This window comes from Oculina patagonica, chromosome 4, assembly GCF_052425735.1.
Source record: "Oculina patagonica isolate OP01 chromosome 4, crgOcupat, whole genome shotgun sequence".
NCBI lineage: Eukaryota > Metazoa > Cnidaria > Anthozoa > Scleractinia > Oculinidae > Oculina > Oculina patagonica.
In genome coordinates this window covers 23,468,677-23,483,530 of record NC_135761.1, presented here as the reverse complement: position 1 = coordinate 23,483,530, position 14,854 = coordinate 23,468,677, and the positions used below count along the sequence as shown (strand labels likewise).

General features: G+C 38.1%; 1 protein-coding gene across 3 annotated transcripts; it reads right to left on the bottom strand.

The window, feature by feature from the left end:
• Nucleotides 1-475: 475 nt before the first annotated feature.
• LOC144651720 (alanine aminotransferase 2-like) lies at nucleotides 476-14,360 on the bottom strand. 3 transcript variants are annotated; one of them, XM_078511684.1, is made up of 14 exons: nucleotides 14,169-14,360; nucleotides 12,577-12,707; nucleotides 11,101-11,190; nucleotides 10,828-10,936; nucleotides 10,376-10,509; nucleotides 7,656-7,775; nucleotides 6,721-6,850; nucleotides 6,323-6,402; nucleotides 4,397-4,530; nucleotides 4,030-4,138; nucleotides 3,588-3,653; nucleotides 3,295-3,450; nucleotides 2,518-2,630; nucleotides 476-1,980 (listed from the first exon to the last, which is right to left on the bottom strand). In XM_078511684.1, exons 1-14 carry the CDS (start codon nucleotides 14,188-14,190, stop codon nucleotides 1,872-1,874), a joined length of 1,503 nt encoding a protein of 500 aa, XP_078367810.1. In that variant the 5' UTR covers nucleotides 14,191-14,360; the 3' UTR covers nucleotides 476-1,871. The 3 variants fall into 3 exon arrangements, with proteins under 3 accessions (XP_078367810.1, XP_078367811.1, XP_078367809.1); XM_078511685.1 differs by lacking the exon at nucleotides 14,169-14,360 and adding an exon at nucleotides 12,892-13,481; XM_078511683.1 differs by lacking the exon at nucleotides 14,169-14,360 and having other exon boundaries at nucleotides 12,577-12,863.
• Between the last annotated feature and the right edge of the window lie 494 nt (nucleotides 14,361-14,854).

Sequence of the window (14,854 nt, the reverse complement as noted above, 5' to 3'; positions counted from 1 at the left end):
TTCTCCCAGGGCCGTAACTAGCAAGAGGCAAGATGAGACAGTTGCCTCGTCTAAATATTTACACAGAATTAAAAACAAAATATGTTTTGTTAGGAAATAATCCTAGTGAACAAGATGAGGGGAAATACTGAATGAAAAATGTCTCTGAAAGCGATTCAGAGCTTCCAAGTTTCAAAATTTTCTGGAGGGCCTGCTCCCAGAACCCACTATCAAGATCTTGCCTCGTCAATGGCAAAGGTAAATGACAGGGGTGCTCATCATATATAAAAAAAAAAAAAAAAAAAAAAAAAAACCAACCAAAAAATATAGGTTTTATATGCGGGTGTTACTGTACCTCTAGGGATATAATTTGTGAATTGGTACTGCTAATGGTGCTATAATTTAAAATGACCACCACTATAGTTGTCGTGGTACCTTTTAGGGGCCTTTGTCGATCTGAAAAAATCCCTGCTATTTTAAAAGAAGAACAAGCAAATTCTTAACAAATTTGATTTTATTAAATCTTCACTCTTGTAAGTAACAACTCTCTTTGGAGGCAGATCATTTATGAAAAATAGGAATTTGAAAGCTTTTAGCTACATCAGGGAAGAGAGGTGTCCAGGATGCCCACTTTATAGTAAAATTATATCATGTATCATTCAAGACCTCTTTATCTATGCACACCTAATTGCAAACATTTATATGTTCATGTTGTTGGCTTGCAAGGACACTGAGCACTAGAAATGGTGCCATTTACCCTTCACTGTTTCCTAGCCTGAAAATGTATTTTTTTGTCCCTTGTTTGCATGAGACATTCTGAAAGACATTTTTGATTCCAGTGATTATGTGGAATTGCAGAGATTTATTTAGCATCTCATGCTGAGCCTTCGAACACTAAATTGTGTAAAACAATAGGCGGAAATGGCTACTTTGCGTACAAGCTGTACAACAGATCTGATGTTCTTCATAACCAACCTGAAGGTAATTTAATTCTTTAAAGTTTGCTTTGAAACAACAAGTAATTATACAAAGTAATTGAACATTTTATTGTTTACTAATAAAGATTTCACAGGCCTGGGGCGTTTTCCAATGTACATCCTCATAACCAAGTTAAGGTAACATTACTATTAATAGTCATTAACAGAAACAATTTTTTTTTTATCAAACTTTCTTTAAAAGAAATATGGTGAGTTTACACTGTACAGCACCCCATATACTTTGTGTCCCTCTCGGAAAGAAAAGATATTAGTCAGATTGACACAAGCACTTTACATAATTTGGAAAGTCTAGTTTTGTTTGATAATTGTATTGGACACTCCAGCCTAATCCCATAAATTTAAGTTTAAGGACTGCAAAGTCTACTACCACCAAACTGGAAACAAGAAGTGAATGACTGAGAAAATCTTAAACTGCCCCTTACGGAAGGTTACAAATCTAGTATTTGTGTGTGGCCTTGGCTACAACTGTTGTAAAAGAGATATTCTGTACTGGGAAGGCTTAACATGTGATATTCAAAATTAATAAGAGTTTGTGTATAAAATGTGATAATTACTATTGGCCATCAAATCTTTCTTGTTGTTCTGTATGTGAATATGAGTGCTAAGTCCATACCAAATTGTTAAAAAAAGCAAAAACAGCATAAGGCCATTTCCTCTCTTGCCTTTTTCACCAATTTATTGCTTAACAATCCAGGGTGGACTGCTAGTATTCTTCCACGCACCCTTGCTGGCAAAACTTGAAGGAATTCTTATTATTGCTGCATATGCCAGTTTTACCCTTAGCTAGTCTTTGTTTTACTCTACACTACTGATTACAAGTACTTTACAGTCCCATTTTGTATTTCATGAATTGTATACAAATTATTTTATTGGTAGAGGAGAGTAGACATTCAGTTAAAGATTGGAGTTGGGGTCACGGTACTTGTTCATAAAATCTTGATGGAAGACTTTAAAGCGTTCAAACAAAGGTTTTAGGGCTTCAATAGGGGGTAAAATTGTCAGCCTGCAAAATAAATAGAACAAGAAATATAAATCACTACAAATCATATTATACCAAAGATCATAAAGCATACAGATCATTATTCTCTCCCTTAAAATCTGTCAAGCAAGTCGAAAGGAAAAAGGAGAACCAAGGGTCAATGTGATAAGTATGAAACCATGCCTAGATACTAATAAGAGAAATATTACCCCATACCTGTCAAGAAAGATATCACTATTCAATGACTCTTTGAACTCCCCAAAATATTCCATATGTTAAGGAACATTCATTTGAAATTCGGGGGGGGGGGGGGGGAGGGTGTTCAGAGAAGCCAAAACTGGAATTTTCAGAGGAGTGAGAGGATATGGAGTTTAAAAACAGAAAACCTTCAGCTGGAAGAGTATGGATATTTTCAGGAACAACACAATAATTGTCCATCTAGCTTATGAAATGGTCATACTTTCTTTTACAGTTTTAAAAATAGCTGTACCAACACAAAGGGTTTCAAGAGTTCCAAGTTGTAAAGTTCTGACATGACTTCACCTGTTGTCGACCCCTTACCTGAAGTGGAAAGTTCCATCTCTCTGTCCAAACCCATTTCCTGGTACAACACACAGTCCTGTATTCTCAAGTAACTCCAGTGCATAAAAACTGTCAGGGTGCATACCTCTGGACTACAAGAAAACACATTGTTAATGTGGCTACAAAAAAAATGCCTTGAGTTCTTTACATGGCTGACTGTGGAGGCATCAGTCTGTTCCCATGTCAGTGCACCAGACTTGGTCTCTGCCCTTGTGTTTGATGTATCCAGGTTAAAGAAGACATTGTCAATTGCAAGCAATTGTATATCACGGGTTTACGGGGAAATTATTATTTTTTTTTTTTGCCACACAAACAAATTACTAAACAGGATACAAAAAATATGTTAAGAGAAAAAGGGGTGAGAAGAGACTAAAAGCTTAATATGCATGATTTGGCATAAGGTGACTACAGATGATTAAACTGGTTACATGGAAACAATAAATAAAGACTGTAAATGTAATAGGCTAGAAAATGAAATGTAACCCATATTTTTGGACTTTCTTAAAGGAGCAAAGTGAATTAGCACTGACAATTTTTATCTTAAATGGCCATCAGTGTTTTTTTTATAAAACTGTAAATGTAGGTTGTACTATGTGGACAGGGGTCTTAGGCAGCAGTGATTAAGTGGGGGAAAAACAGTCAGAAAAATCTTGGGTTAATATGGTACGATAAAGGTACACAAAACAAGTGATGAGGATAGAATGCAAGAAAATGTAATAATTTGGTTATTGAAGCTCAGTGAAGACTCCCGCATACCTTGGCCTCTTCTTGTGCTTTTTTGGGGATGGACACATTAGGAAAGGCATACATGGCTCCCATAACTTCATTACACTGAAATCCTTCCATTGAGTTGAATGTCTCGGCAACTAGTTTAGCTCTGTCTTTAAATGACTGGAGCACTGCTGTTTTCTCCTGGAAATGATACAGTATTATTAGAGACAGATCATTATCAAATTATCCCTACAGTGTCAGATCTAGAATGCTTTTATGGCAGCAATTGTGTCTGCAAACAATAAGTTTAAGTTTAATTTCTGTATTCTGACACCTACTTTCACAAATGTGTCATATGACTCATCTCCAGGTTGAGGTGGGCTCACTAGGCAGTCCATCATTGCCTGCACAAAAACATCAAAATTAAAAACAGTCAATCAAAAAAAGATGTAAAAAAAAAAAAAATATAAGTTCTCTTTACAGTTATTTCATGAGAGCTTAATTGTTATACTGCTGTTATTCACTTTTGCCATAACTATTCTTCTCCTCTTCCTCATCATCATCATCATCATCATCATCATCATTATCATCAACAGAATAACAGATTTTTATAGTAGTATGACTACCTTTTTCTCTTTTTTACAAATTCAAGTGAGCTGGTCCGAGAAACAAGGATCTATCATCTTACCAAATTCTCCTAAGAACACTTTATAGAAAATGAACGAAAAGTTGAAAGGAAAATTCTTAAGCTGATATTGTGATAGTATGAGGGAAACTCACCTGGCCAGTGATGCAAGAGCAAAGTTTTGCTGACATCATCTTTTTCAACTGGAACCTGACCTCACTGTCCATTCCTTCAATCTCCATATACCCACCTCTAAAGCCACATCTAACAGAGCACAAAAAATAGTTGAAGGATTAGATATACAATTAAATGTAAAATTAGGATTAACAATAAAATGTCCTTCCAGAAAAAAGGTGTTGGGTGTGCCCCATGTTGCTACTACCATGGCCGAGAGTACTTGCTACACTTGACAAAAATTATGCCGAATAGAGAAAATTTCCATGTCAGTGTTGAAGTCTATTGGGTTTAGGGAAGGTTGGATTGAGAACTTGTTAATTCAGGTAACAAAAAAAAAATACTTACTCTCCTAGAAATCCTTTTGATGTTGAATGGAATGAAATGAGTTCAAAGTCCTCATAATCTGGGCCCAAATCCCGTAAGACCTTTTTGAAAGAGTGAAATTTCATTCCCTCTCCATAAATGTTTGCCTGGTATACCTAAAAAAGAAATGCACACTATTCAATTTGTGTTCCTGAGAATGTTATCCCATCAAATGTGATCTACAGATAGGGTGAAGTCTGAAGACTGATTACATGTTGAAAGGGTCTGTTCAGGGTCCGAAATTGCGCCTTCCTGGTCGCCAATGCGACTAAATATTGAGAGCTGGCGACCAGAATTTCACAACTGATCGCCCGCTGGCGACTAAGATGCTTTGTAAGAGTATTCAGAGAAATTGATTAACGATAAAATTCGGAGCCATTTTTTAACAATTTATTGACTCACTTTTTATCTTGGCGATGTCCTTGAAATAACAGTGAAGTAAATTTCTACCTACATAATGTATAAACTCCCCAACAGCTCAGCCAACAGCTGCGATCAACACGACTCGAACATTGTGAGCCGCCATGTTGTTTATCTCAGCGGTTTTCCCTATGACGTTTTTACGGGCGCGCCGAGCAATGTGCTTTCGCTACGACGTTCCACGAACGCAACATTGTTGTCACTGTGTTGAATGAAAAACTGCCTGTCGAAATATGTCAGAAAGTTGGTGGAAATGATGTTTTTTCCCGGTGTTTTTTATATTTAAGAGCGGAATGTTTGAGTAAGACTGTAAAGTATTTTCCGTTTAAATGTTAGAGAGTTAACATTCGATAAAGAAGACTTCTTAAGACTCTACTTATAGGCAAGTACAGCATTTCTTTGAGTGGTTACGGTCTGTAGAACTGGCTTTCATATCGTCGTTGTTTTGTGGTTTAATTAAGCTGTTTTTGAGTATACAAAGCAGAAGCAGAAGCAGAACAAGTGTTTCATCTTAAAGTATAAAAGGAAAGTCAATCGAAAAAATTGGCGACCAGAAATTGCCATCTGGCGACTAAAACTTTCGGTCCGGTCGCCAGCTGGCGCCGATGTAAAAAAGTTAATTTCGGACCCTGCTGTTGCGGATTATTTTTATTGTCTTTAGACCTTTCGGCTAGTTCATAAGCATACATCAGTAATATTTTTAAGAACTAGCCAAAACGTCTAAAAACAATGAAAAAAGTCAGTGACAAACCCTTTCAACATCAATATGTGCACTCCTGACTACTTGTATTTAATATTAAACTAGCTCGTCTGTGATGGCACTTAATTCTAGTTTCTGAAGTTTGAAGCAACTAAGAGTATAAATTGCAACCCTCCCCCTGGATGGATGCTAGACCATTGCAGTGTGGGGGGGGGAGGGGCAGGGGCAAAAACAGGGGGCGGGAACTCTAGAGTAAGTGGGAGAAGAGAGGGTGGGAAAAGGGCAATGACAACTGGAAGAAATTAAAAAAAAAATTGTAATTATGTAATATTTTGCAATAAGTAATGTAGAAATAGCACAAAGAGTTGGGAATTACTTAGGAAAAGGTTGGAACAGGGAGTAAATGGTATGGGACATGGGAAGTTCAGTCCTACCTGTCCCCACCCCCACAATGTACAGTAGGTGACCCCCAGCATTTTGTAAGATTTCCCTAACTGCAGGTTCCCATTTATACTCCTAGGTACAAAAAGGCAGTGCTCTGGTGGGTTTTCTTTTGCAAATCACCAGATAAAATTCATGCAGCTCCCTATAAAAGGGAGATATTTTCATCTTCCTATGTTGCTTTCTGACAGGTGACATACAAAGGCAGTGCAACCTGTCTCAAATGTTATTGAAAGCTCTAAAGTCTGAGGCAATGTAAGAGTAAATATTCTTGCAGGAGAACACAACACAACAACACACAGTGCGGTCAACTAACTAAGAAATCAACATTCATTCTGCATATCTACCTCATCTGCAAGTAGAACAAGTTTCTCTTCCTTACAGAACTTAATGATGTCGCTTATATTGTCATAAGACAGAACTTGACCTGGAAGAGGACAATGAAAAACATCACAAAATAATCAAATTCGTTTAAATTATAACATCAACAATTTAACGAAATATGATATACATGTATCTGTCAGGTAAATAATTTGAGTGAGGTAATGCATGTAGTTCAAATACTTTATTCAAATACTGATGCTGGATTTAGGTTCTGAAAAACCTTTTAATAAGAAGTTTCTCTTGTTTATTATTACATGTACGGTAAATAGACTGTTTTTCAATTCTGCTACGGTGCAAAAAAATTGGAGAATTCAGATGCAGACAACTTGAATTTCATCAAACTCAGAAACATGGCTTGTACCTGTTGGATTTCCAGGATTTATGACACACAAGGCACGTGGAACACAGTGAGGTCTTGCCTCATTCAAAGATCTCTTCAGTTCATTAATATCTAGGCTCCATCCATTGGCTTCGTCAAGGTAATAGTTAATCTAAAGTGAGACAACAACATTATTTCAAGGTCATGGTCAACAGGTATTTATTTTGGAACATCCATTTTTGCAGTCAATTTGAGTCTTCACCTCTCTCGGTAGTTTACGTAGTTATTGTTTGTTATTTTAAATGATTTTTCATAACATTCACAATCCAAGTTAATCTGTCAGGCAATGCCTGCTTGATGAAATTAACTTTTAACAGGTTCATCTAGCTGTGCCAAAATCTCGGGGGTACTCCCATATGTGGCCTATATAGGTATGTGCCGCCCGATAGGGTATGGTTTTAGAGGTTCTCAGTCCTTAAAGAGGGTATCATTTTTGCTCCTTTTGGCAATGTGTTCCCGGTGTGATCCTTAGATAGGGTACCTAAATTTTATTACCTAAAATAAACGCCCAGCTAAACGAAAAAAAATGTATCTTAAAACTGAATTTTCTGTTAGTAAAGCGATTTTAAAACCATTAAATGTGAGCAAGTGGGTTGTATCACAGTACAGTAACATAGTTGTATTTTATATAATAATACAGTTACATGTATGCACCGCGTTAGTACAGACAGCTCATCTGGTCTGTAGCGGAGTGATTGCACTATGGAAATGATCAGTTGTATGGGCATTGACAGACAGGGGGGATCCAGGATTTTTCTAAGGAGGGGTGCACCATTAAAGAATAGGGTAACTGACAAGAATACCAGTGGTATTAGAAAAGCCACAGGTAATCTCAGGGGATGGAAGAAGGTGTGCACCCCTGCACCATTCCCCTAGATCGGCCCCTAACAGATGATTATACCTGGTGTGCTAGTTACCTGGTGAGAGTTCATTTCAGACAGTGTCGCTGAGTAGAGGGGGTACTGGGGAATTGGGATCATGATGCCAGCTCTACCATTTCCTGTGTTGACACTTGTCTGGAGCAACTTCAATATAGCCTTGAAAAATAACGATAATGGCAAAATAAATGAATGAAACTAGTAACAATTAACATTTACATGGAAAAAACTTTGTGTGGGAATACCAGTATGAAGAAAGGAATCACAACATCGGACAGATAGTTCTCTTTACAACTTGTACAATTGATAGAACTGTGGTCATAATAACCTCATCTGACCGTATGCATTGTCCTCGGTTGTTAATTTAGACAAAGTTACTTATTTGTAGAACACATCCCCAATGCTTCTCTACAGTTTACAAAAATGTAATTAATATATATTAATTTTATTTAATCATTTTTAAGCGATGATGTCATGACAACATCACTTAATGCTGTGAGGTGATGGATCAGATCTGTTGCGTGCAATCTATTGTGTGCTCTAACCACTCAGCCATGCTGTCTCCTAAATTAGTTTTCATTTGAGTTCTTAATATTTATACCTAAATATTATCGTACCTTTTTGGTACGCTTCGGCTGCATATCAGGCGAGTTTGGTCGAGCCATGGTTCGTATTTTGGCGAGACGCAGTCGAGCCAAAATACCTATGGCGAGACAAAACGAGCCTGATATGCAGCCGAAGCGTACCAAAAAGGTACGATTAGGTATTTACCGTACCCAAATCAGTGCTCGACACTAACGCTAGTACACTAGCCCAGGACTAGTACTAGTGGTAACCACAGGTTAGAAAGTGCGGGCCTTGACGCACTTAGAAAAGGTACTGGTACGAGAGTGCGTAATTTTAGATGGCAGTGTCAATAAATAAATGATTAAATGGACAAAAGACAATTATCCCGAGTAACGCGTCACGCAAGGAATGCATGTTTTTATCGTTTTGGGAAGTGTAATCGAGCATGCAGTGTGAATTGAGATGTGATTTTTCTCAGTCGGTAAACTCGCTATGTTGTGCTTGCCTTTTATTAACGTGGCACGATTAATGATAAATCACGCTTAATTGCCGCTAACTGTAACCGGCCGCGAACCAGTCAGAGTTGTTTTTTGTCGGATTGACAGTTTAGTGAACTGTAGTCGAGCATGCGGTGTGAATTGAGATGTGATTTTCCTCGGTCGATAAACTCGCTATGTTGTCAGTGTTATAACGAATTTCTCGAGAATAACCGTTGTTGGAATCATTCGCTTTGCCATGGTTTATGCGTGATACAATCAGAGCAAATTTTCGCAAAAGCAACACCCGTAAAACACGTCTGCAAATTGTAATGTTTGCAATCTTCCATGTGACAGAAGCCTAGATCTTATGTGACAATCGTTCTTGGAGAACAGATTTTCTCTTCCGGTGTTACGACAAACTGTCGTGATTGACACATTTTTCGCATTCCGATCGTTCTTAGTGGAAGAACAAAATTTTCAACTTCCGTTTTCGGTTCGCTTTCTATTAACGTGGCGCGCACGCGTAAAACGCAATCCGCTGGTCACTGTCAAGATTAGGCCTCTCTTGGGCCCGCAAAAACTTCATGCTGGGCTAGTAATGGTATGCTCCTACTAGCCGCTAGACTACTGTAGTTAGCTTCGTGGAAAAATAACTACAACTCTGTTACTTGAAAAGTTTTTCTCCTAGAAACCTTCATGAGAATCTAGATTCCATAGCTTGAGTAATTTAAACTAGAGGGCTTGCGATCTATATAAAATTTGTATCGTACAGATCGAGACACAGTGCAGTCACTCCTTTGGACGACCCCACAAACTAGTATGTAGCTTTTTTATCCCATCGTGTATAAATAAAGGTTTTGATTGATTGAGGCCTGAGCCAGATTTACATTGTTCACCAGAGGACAACACACACCATGAAGAGAAAAAGAAGTGTGATTTGGAAGAAAGCATATCCGTTGCTGCGATTCAGCGAAGGAAACATATACACTGTACTTGTGTGGACACAGCACAAAAAGATTAGCTCATTCAAACTTGGCTTTTGTAATTTAATTATTTTATGGGGGAGGGGAGGGGGGAGGGGAGGAGGGGGGGCGGGCTAGTGACTTGCCCTTGTGGGCTAGTGATTATTTGTACTTACTAGCCCACTGCCTAGTATCTAAAAAAGTTAGAGTCGAGCACTGAAATTCAGCAAAAAATCCGGTTATATTTATCGCTCTGTTGAAGCCATGCTTGCAAGGTACGTACTGTAAATTGTGATGACTTGGTCTTCGACACTTTTACCAAGTTCTTCTTCTGCCTTTTTCCACTCGTTTGTTTAGAGTTTCATTCTCTACATTTTCAAAATTAAAATTTAGCGAAAAACTTGGAAATTATGACTCCAATTTTTTCACTCTGAATGTCTCAGTACTCGTCGGCAAACATCGCGCAATTGGCGAGTGCGCTCAAGTTTAGTTTTGGTGGGAAAGTTTTTCTCTTTTTACGACCGCTTAACACCGCTAAATTTAAATTACGAAGTTCTCTTCCATTGGTAAAGCGTCTTTTCAATTCATCACACAGTAACACTTCTTTACTTCAAAGTCACCGTGATATGGGGGCATATCAGGTCAGTGACTTGATATCGTAGGATATCAGGACAGTAGATCGCGCTTCTGATTGGCTACTTGCGAATTTGGGTACGGTAATAATCAGTATTAAATTAGAATTATCTCTCACCCTAATTCCTTCACTTGCACCACTTGTCAGATATATATGACTGGGATCTGAAGTATAGCCACCATCACGTTCACTGATGTATTTAGCCACATTATTCCGAACACCTTCCAGACCTTGAGAATCTGAGTATGCACCTAGAAGAGACATTTGGGAAAAGGCAATTTATGATTCATTGCCCAAACGTGTCAACAAATGCATTACATCTTAACTTTGTACTTTTTAATACTTAAAACAGGACTAGTTATAGCAGCGAGAGATTCCCCCTTGATCTAAGAATGTGGATGCAGATCAATGATTTTCATTATTTTATTGTCATCTAGCCTGTCTTCGACACCATGAAGTACTGTAATCCATTGACATTACCAGGACTGAGAAGATGTGAGATTTATTTAAGTCAGTTGTTTTGATTACTAATTGAATTCATTTTTTGTCATTTATTTGTGATAACTTACCCATACTCGAGCCCTTAGTGTCACTTAGTATTCTCCTGGCTTTTGCTTTTGCATCAGATGGGATGTCAGGACTGTTTAGAAGTTCTGGGCACACACACATAGCAATAACCTAAGATGACCAGCAGAAAAATAAATCTCAGCTAACACTTATTGCCATTCCTCACATCTTATGTTTACAAACAGACTTTATATACTGATGACCATTTTAATACAGAGAACTATGTAATGACTCCAACTGGCTAGGGAGGCCACACCCAAAAAACAAGGACGTACCTGTCGTGGAAAGGTAAGTGGTTTCATTCCAAGGGCATGAGCATCTCCAATGTTTGCTTTTACTACTTCCTTGTAAGGCTTCTGTGCACCCTAAGGTTAAAAGAAAATAGTCATGAAGATACAGAAGTGCGCACTGTCATGTTGAGTGAGGTTACCTCACTCAACACCTTGTAAGCTTCATTGACTACTTTTTCCTACCAGTCTCTTTTCCAAGCCTGTCAGCACATCAATACCTTTCACACATTACATTTTGTTGCTCATGAGCTTGTAATGGTTTCAAAGTTGAGGCTGGGGTGGACAAACTTCACATCCTTCATACCTTTATTGTATTCTTGTCCACGCCAGCCACAACTTGAAACCATTGTTCATACTCATTGGGGCGAATCCTGGAAAGGTATACAGCTATTTCGAGAAACGTTGTCGGAAAAAAGCACAAAACTGCACAAGCCAATCTCTAAAGGTAGCATGGGTAGACCTATTGAGCTACTGCACGTGTTGAATACTAATGAGATATAACAACAAAATAAGCGCAATTTTTAGGTTTTCTTTCTTTTCAGACATGTAGAAACAAAGTACGTTTAGATCCTCTGAAGTTCAGAAGAATTTTTCCTCACTCAAAGACATGCCACAGTAAATGTAAAGCTATAGATATAGGCCTCCTGAGAAGAAAAATAAATTCTCCACGTGCAAAAGTACAAACTTGTAAATTTCCTCTAGGCCAATATGCAAATTCCAGTGAATACCCAGACCACCTTTGGGTCTTGTCGCGTGCACTTTGATGTTTTTTTTTTCCAACAACCTTTCTCAAAATAGCTGTATATAAGCAATGCAACAAGGCGTATTGCTACTACTTGTATGGGAGGGTTGCCTATTGCATGTCACACCAAAATAATTTGACAGGTTCTCTCCTAATTTGCTGGTACCCATTCGCATGCTAAAAGGGTGGGACAGGCACTGTTAGGTAAACAGTGTCAGTGTCCAATACGATTTTACTTTGAAATGCAGGTTGAGTTATAGCCTTGTTGGGTTTGTGAGGACAGACAGACCAGCGAAATTTGATGCCTCACATGTGCATGTGCCAGTATTTAAGCTTATGCTTCACAATAACTACTGTTTGTCTAGACTAAAGTTATTGCATTCTAATTAATTTAATGTTACATAAAATTTGACGTTAGGCAATTTCAGTCTCTACAAAGTTTAAATGTTATTTACATTTGATTATAATAGATCAGAATTTGGTGTAAATATTGAGTCAATACAAGAATTTAAATCGTACTTTGCGAAGTACATGTAATGTCCCACAAAGTTTGGTGTACTGTACGGATAAGCTTAATTATATTGGTCATACTTGTTTTACAAATGGTTGATTTGGGCGCACAGGTCCTAACATGCATGCAGTTGCATCGAAGAATCATCATTTACGATCATGGGTTCTTGCCTTAAAAAGTTACCTAAGAATACAATATAAGACCATACCTTTAACAGTTCTTTCTCCAAAACCCCGGCTCGCTCAACAATAGCTCCTCTGACCGCATATTCGATCTGCTTTACGAATGGGTTCATCGTTTCACCGGTGAGGACTTTGGCGCTTGAACATTTTCCATTTGCTAGAGAGAAGGAACGAATATGCAAAGGCACGATCAAAGACCGCCTGCTTAACAAGCTCGAGAGCCGACAAGACGCCATAGTTGTTTTATAAACTATAAAGGTACACTTCAGCTTAACTTATAATATACAAAATATGGCGGCGGGTGGAAATGAACCCTGATCAATTATGGATGCACCGCATACCTGCTTTGGCCATTGTGAAGATTCGGAAATCTTCGGGTGGTGTCTTTCTCGTACAATTTTAGCCCCGAGGTGTAAGTAGCTGAGCAAGTCACGCAAAAAATTAAAACACAGCTACCTTACAAACGTGAAGAAACTGTAAATGCACCGCTCGCTTTGCCCAAAAGAAAAGGTTTTTAATCGACAATCTTTCGACTATCAATCGGAAATTTTCGCGCCAACATCGGTGGTATAGCGCTCTTTTCCATTCCCCCACGCATTTTGTGTTTCCGCCAGCTGAAAAAGCAAGACAGTACCCTGATGTTTTTGTTTCCATTTGGTAAAACATTTTCTTGTCCCTGGTCAAATGAGGAGCTTTTAGGGATTTGCAGAAAATGTCTTAGACACTAGTTACGTAACGTGACCAATATCAAACGCTGTTGAAATAGCTTTATATATGCGCTTGCGTTACTTGCTATATATCAGACGGCCAGGCGCGTGACATTTCGAAACGCAAAATTTTTTTGCCTGTCTGATCTGGCGTTGTTAAAAATATTGAGCAATATACAGTCATATATACGCTTGATTTGCTTTCTTTTCACTTTCACGAATCTACCCTTCATTAAATATGCAAGAATTATAAATGGGGTACAAAGTCTGTATGGTGTTTTGAATAAAGTAAAATTTGATACACGAAACTTGACGATTCTGTGAAAGGTCTCCACATAAATTGACTATTTGGACACATATAAACACTTTGACGGTTAAAACTACAATATAAATAACATGAATTTTTAAACGGAAAGCTCTATGTTGTTAGTTTATTTCTCTAGCCAAATAAATATTAGTTGCGTAACACAAATGCACGGCGTGCGGAGTTCTGTTTATGCTGATAATTAGCGAGAAATTTGGAACCATTTTGCCCCGTTTTGTATTTTATAGCGCCAATGTTTCGCATACAAAGAAACATAAATATTGAATGAAACGTTTTTCTGGTATAGCTAAATTGACAGTCGAATCTTAGTTGGCTCAAGTTGGTGGAAATTGCGCTTCAATTCGATTCAATTCACTTCAAAATCGAACCACTCAATAAATGCACTATTCTGATTTTTTCAACGGGAAAGAAAGGTTGAGTTCCGTACGCAAACTGACCAAGAAGCAGATAGTAAGATTAAAGATACTATAAATCTTAAAATACGGAGATCGGGCGATAAAAACAGGTGTCTAAAGCACATATATGGCAGTAAAAATTATTGAAATCTTTTCAAGACGGGGCTCGGCTGAAGAACGTATTTACTTACCTTGAGTTCCGTTTTGACTCATTTCGCTTCGTTATCTTCGGGATCGCGGGAATTAAACACCTCTTTACTTTTATTCGCTTGGATATGACAAGTTGTTTTGTAACAACGTCGTAAACGTGGCGTAAGTAAGTCTGGTATCTCCGCAACAGAAAAAGACTATTGTGAAATCCGAGACACCTCTGTGTGACGTGACGTGCGTGACTGCTGTCCTGTCACGTTTTTACCATGACGACGACGCGACGAGGTGAGCGAGGTCACATGGACAAACTGAAAGAGTCCACTACGACTAGGAAAATTACTTTACTAACGTTCGTGTTCTTTCTTCAAAATTGAACATTATGAATCCGAAGTTGGAAAAGATGGGTATTGCATAAATGAATGGCGTTTTTGTTTAAAAGAAAAAGGTGAAAGAAAAAAAAAAAGAGAGAAAGAAGAAAGAAAATGACAACTCCTATTAATTGTCCTATTGGACTATTCAGCTACAAATATGCAAAGCTGCAGTAAACAGTTTGTTTGTTTCCCCAATCCGTCTTGTTTTTAAGTGTTGTGAATCGATAAACTTTTACTTTCAGCTTTGGTATAGAAACAGTCCGGTGACCACCAATGACAGAGAGCTGAGAGTCCAGTACATGCCACAACAATGTGGGAATCATCCTAGCCTCTCTGTGCTCATGAGTCCTCCGGAC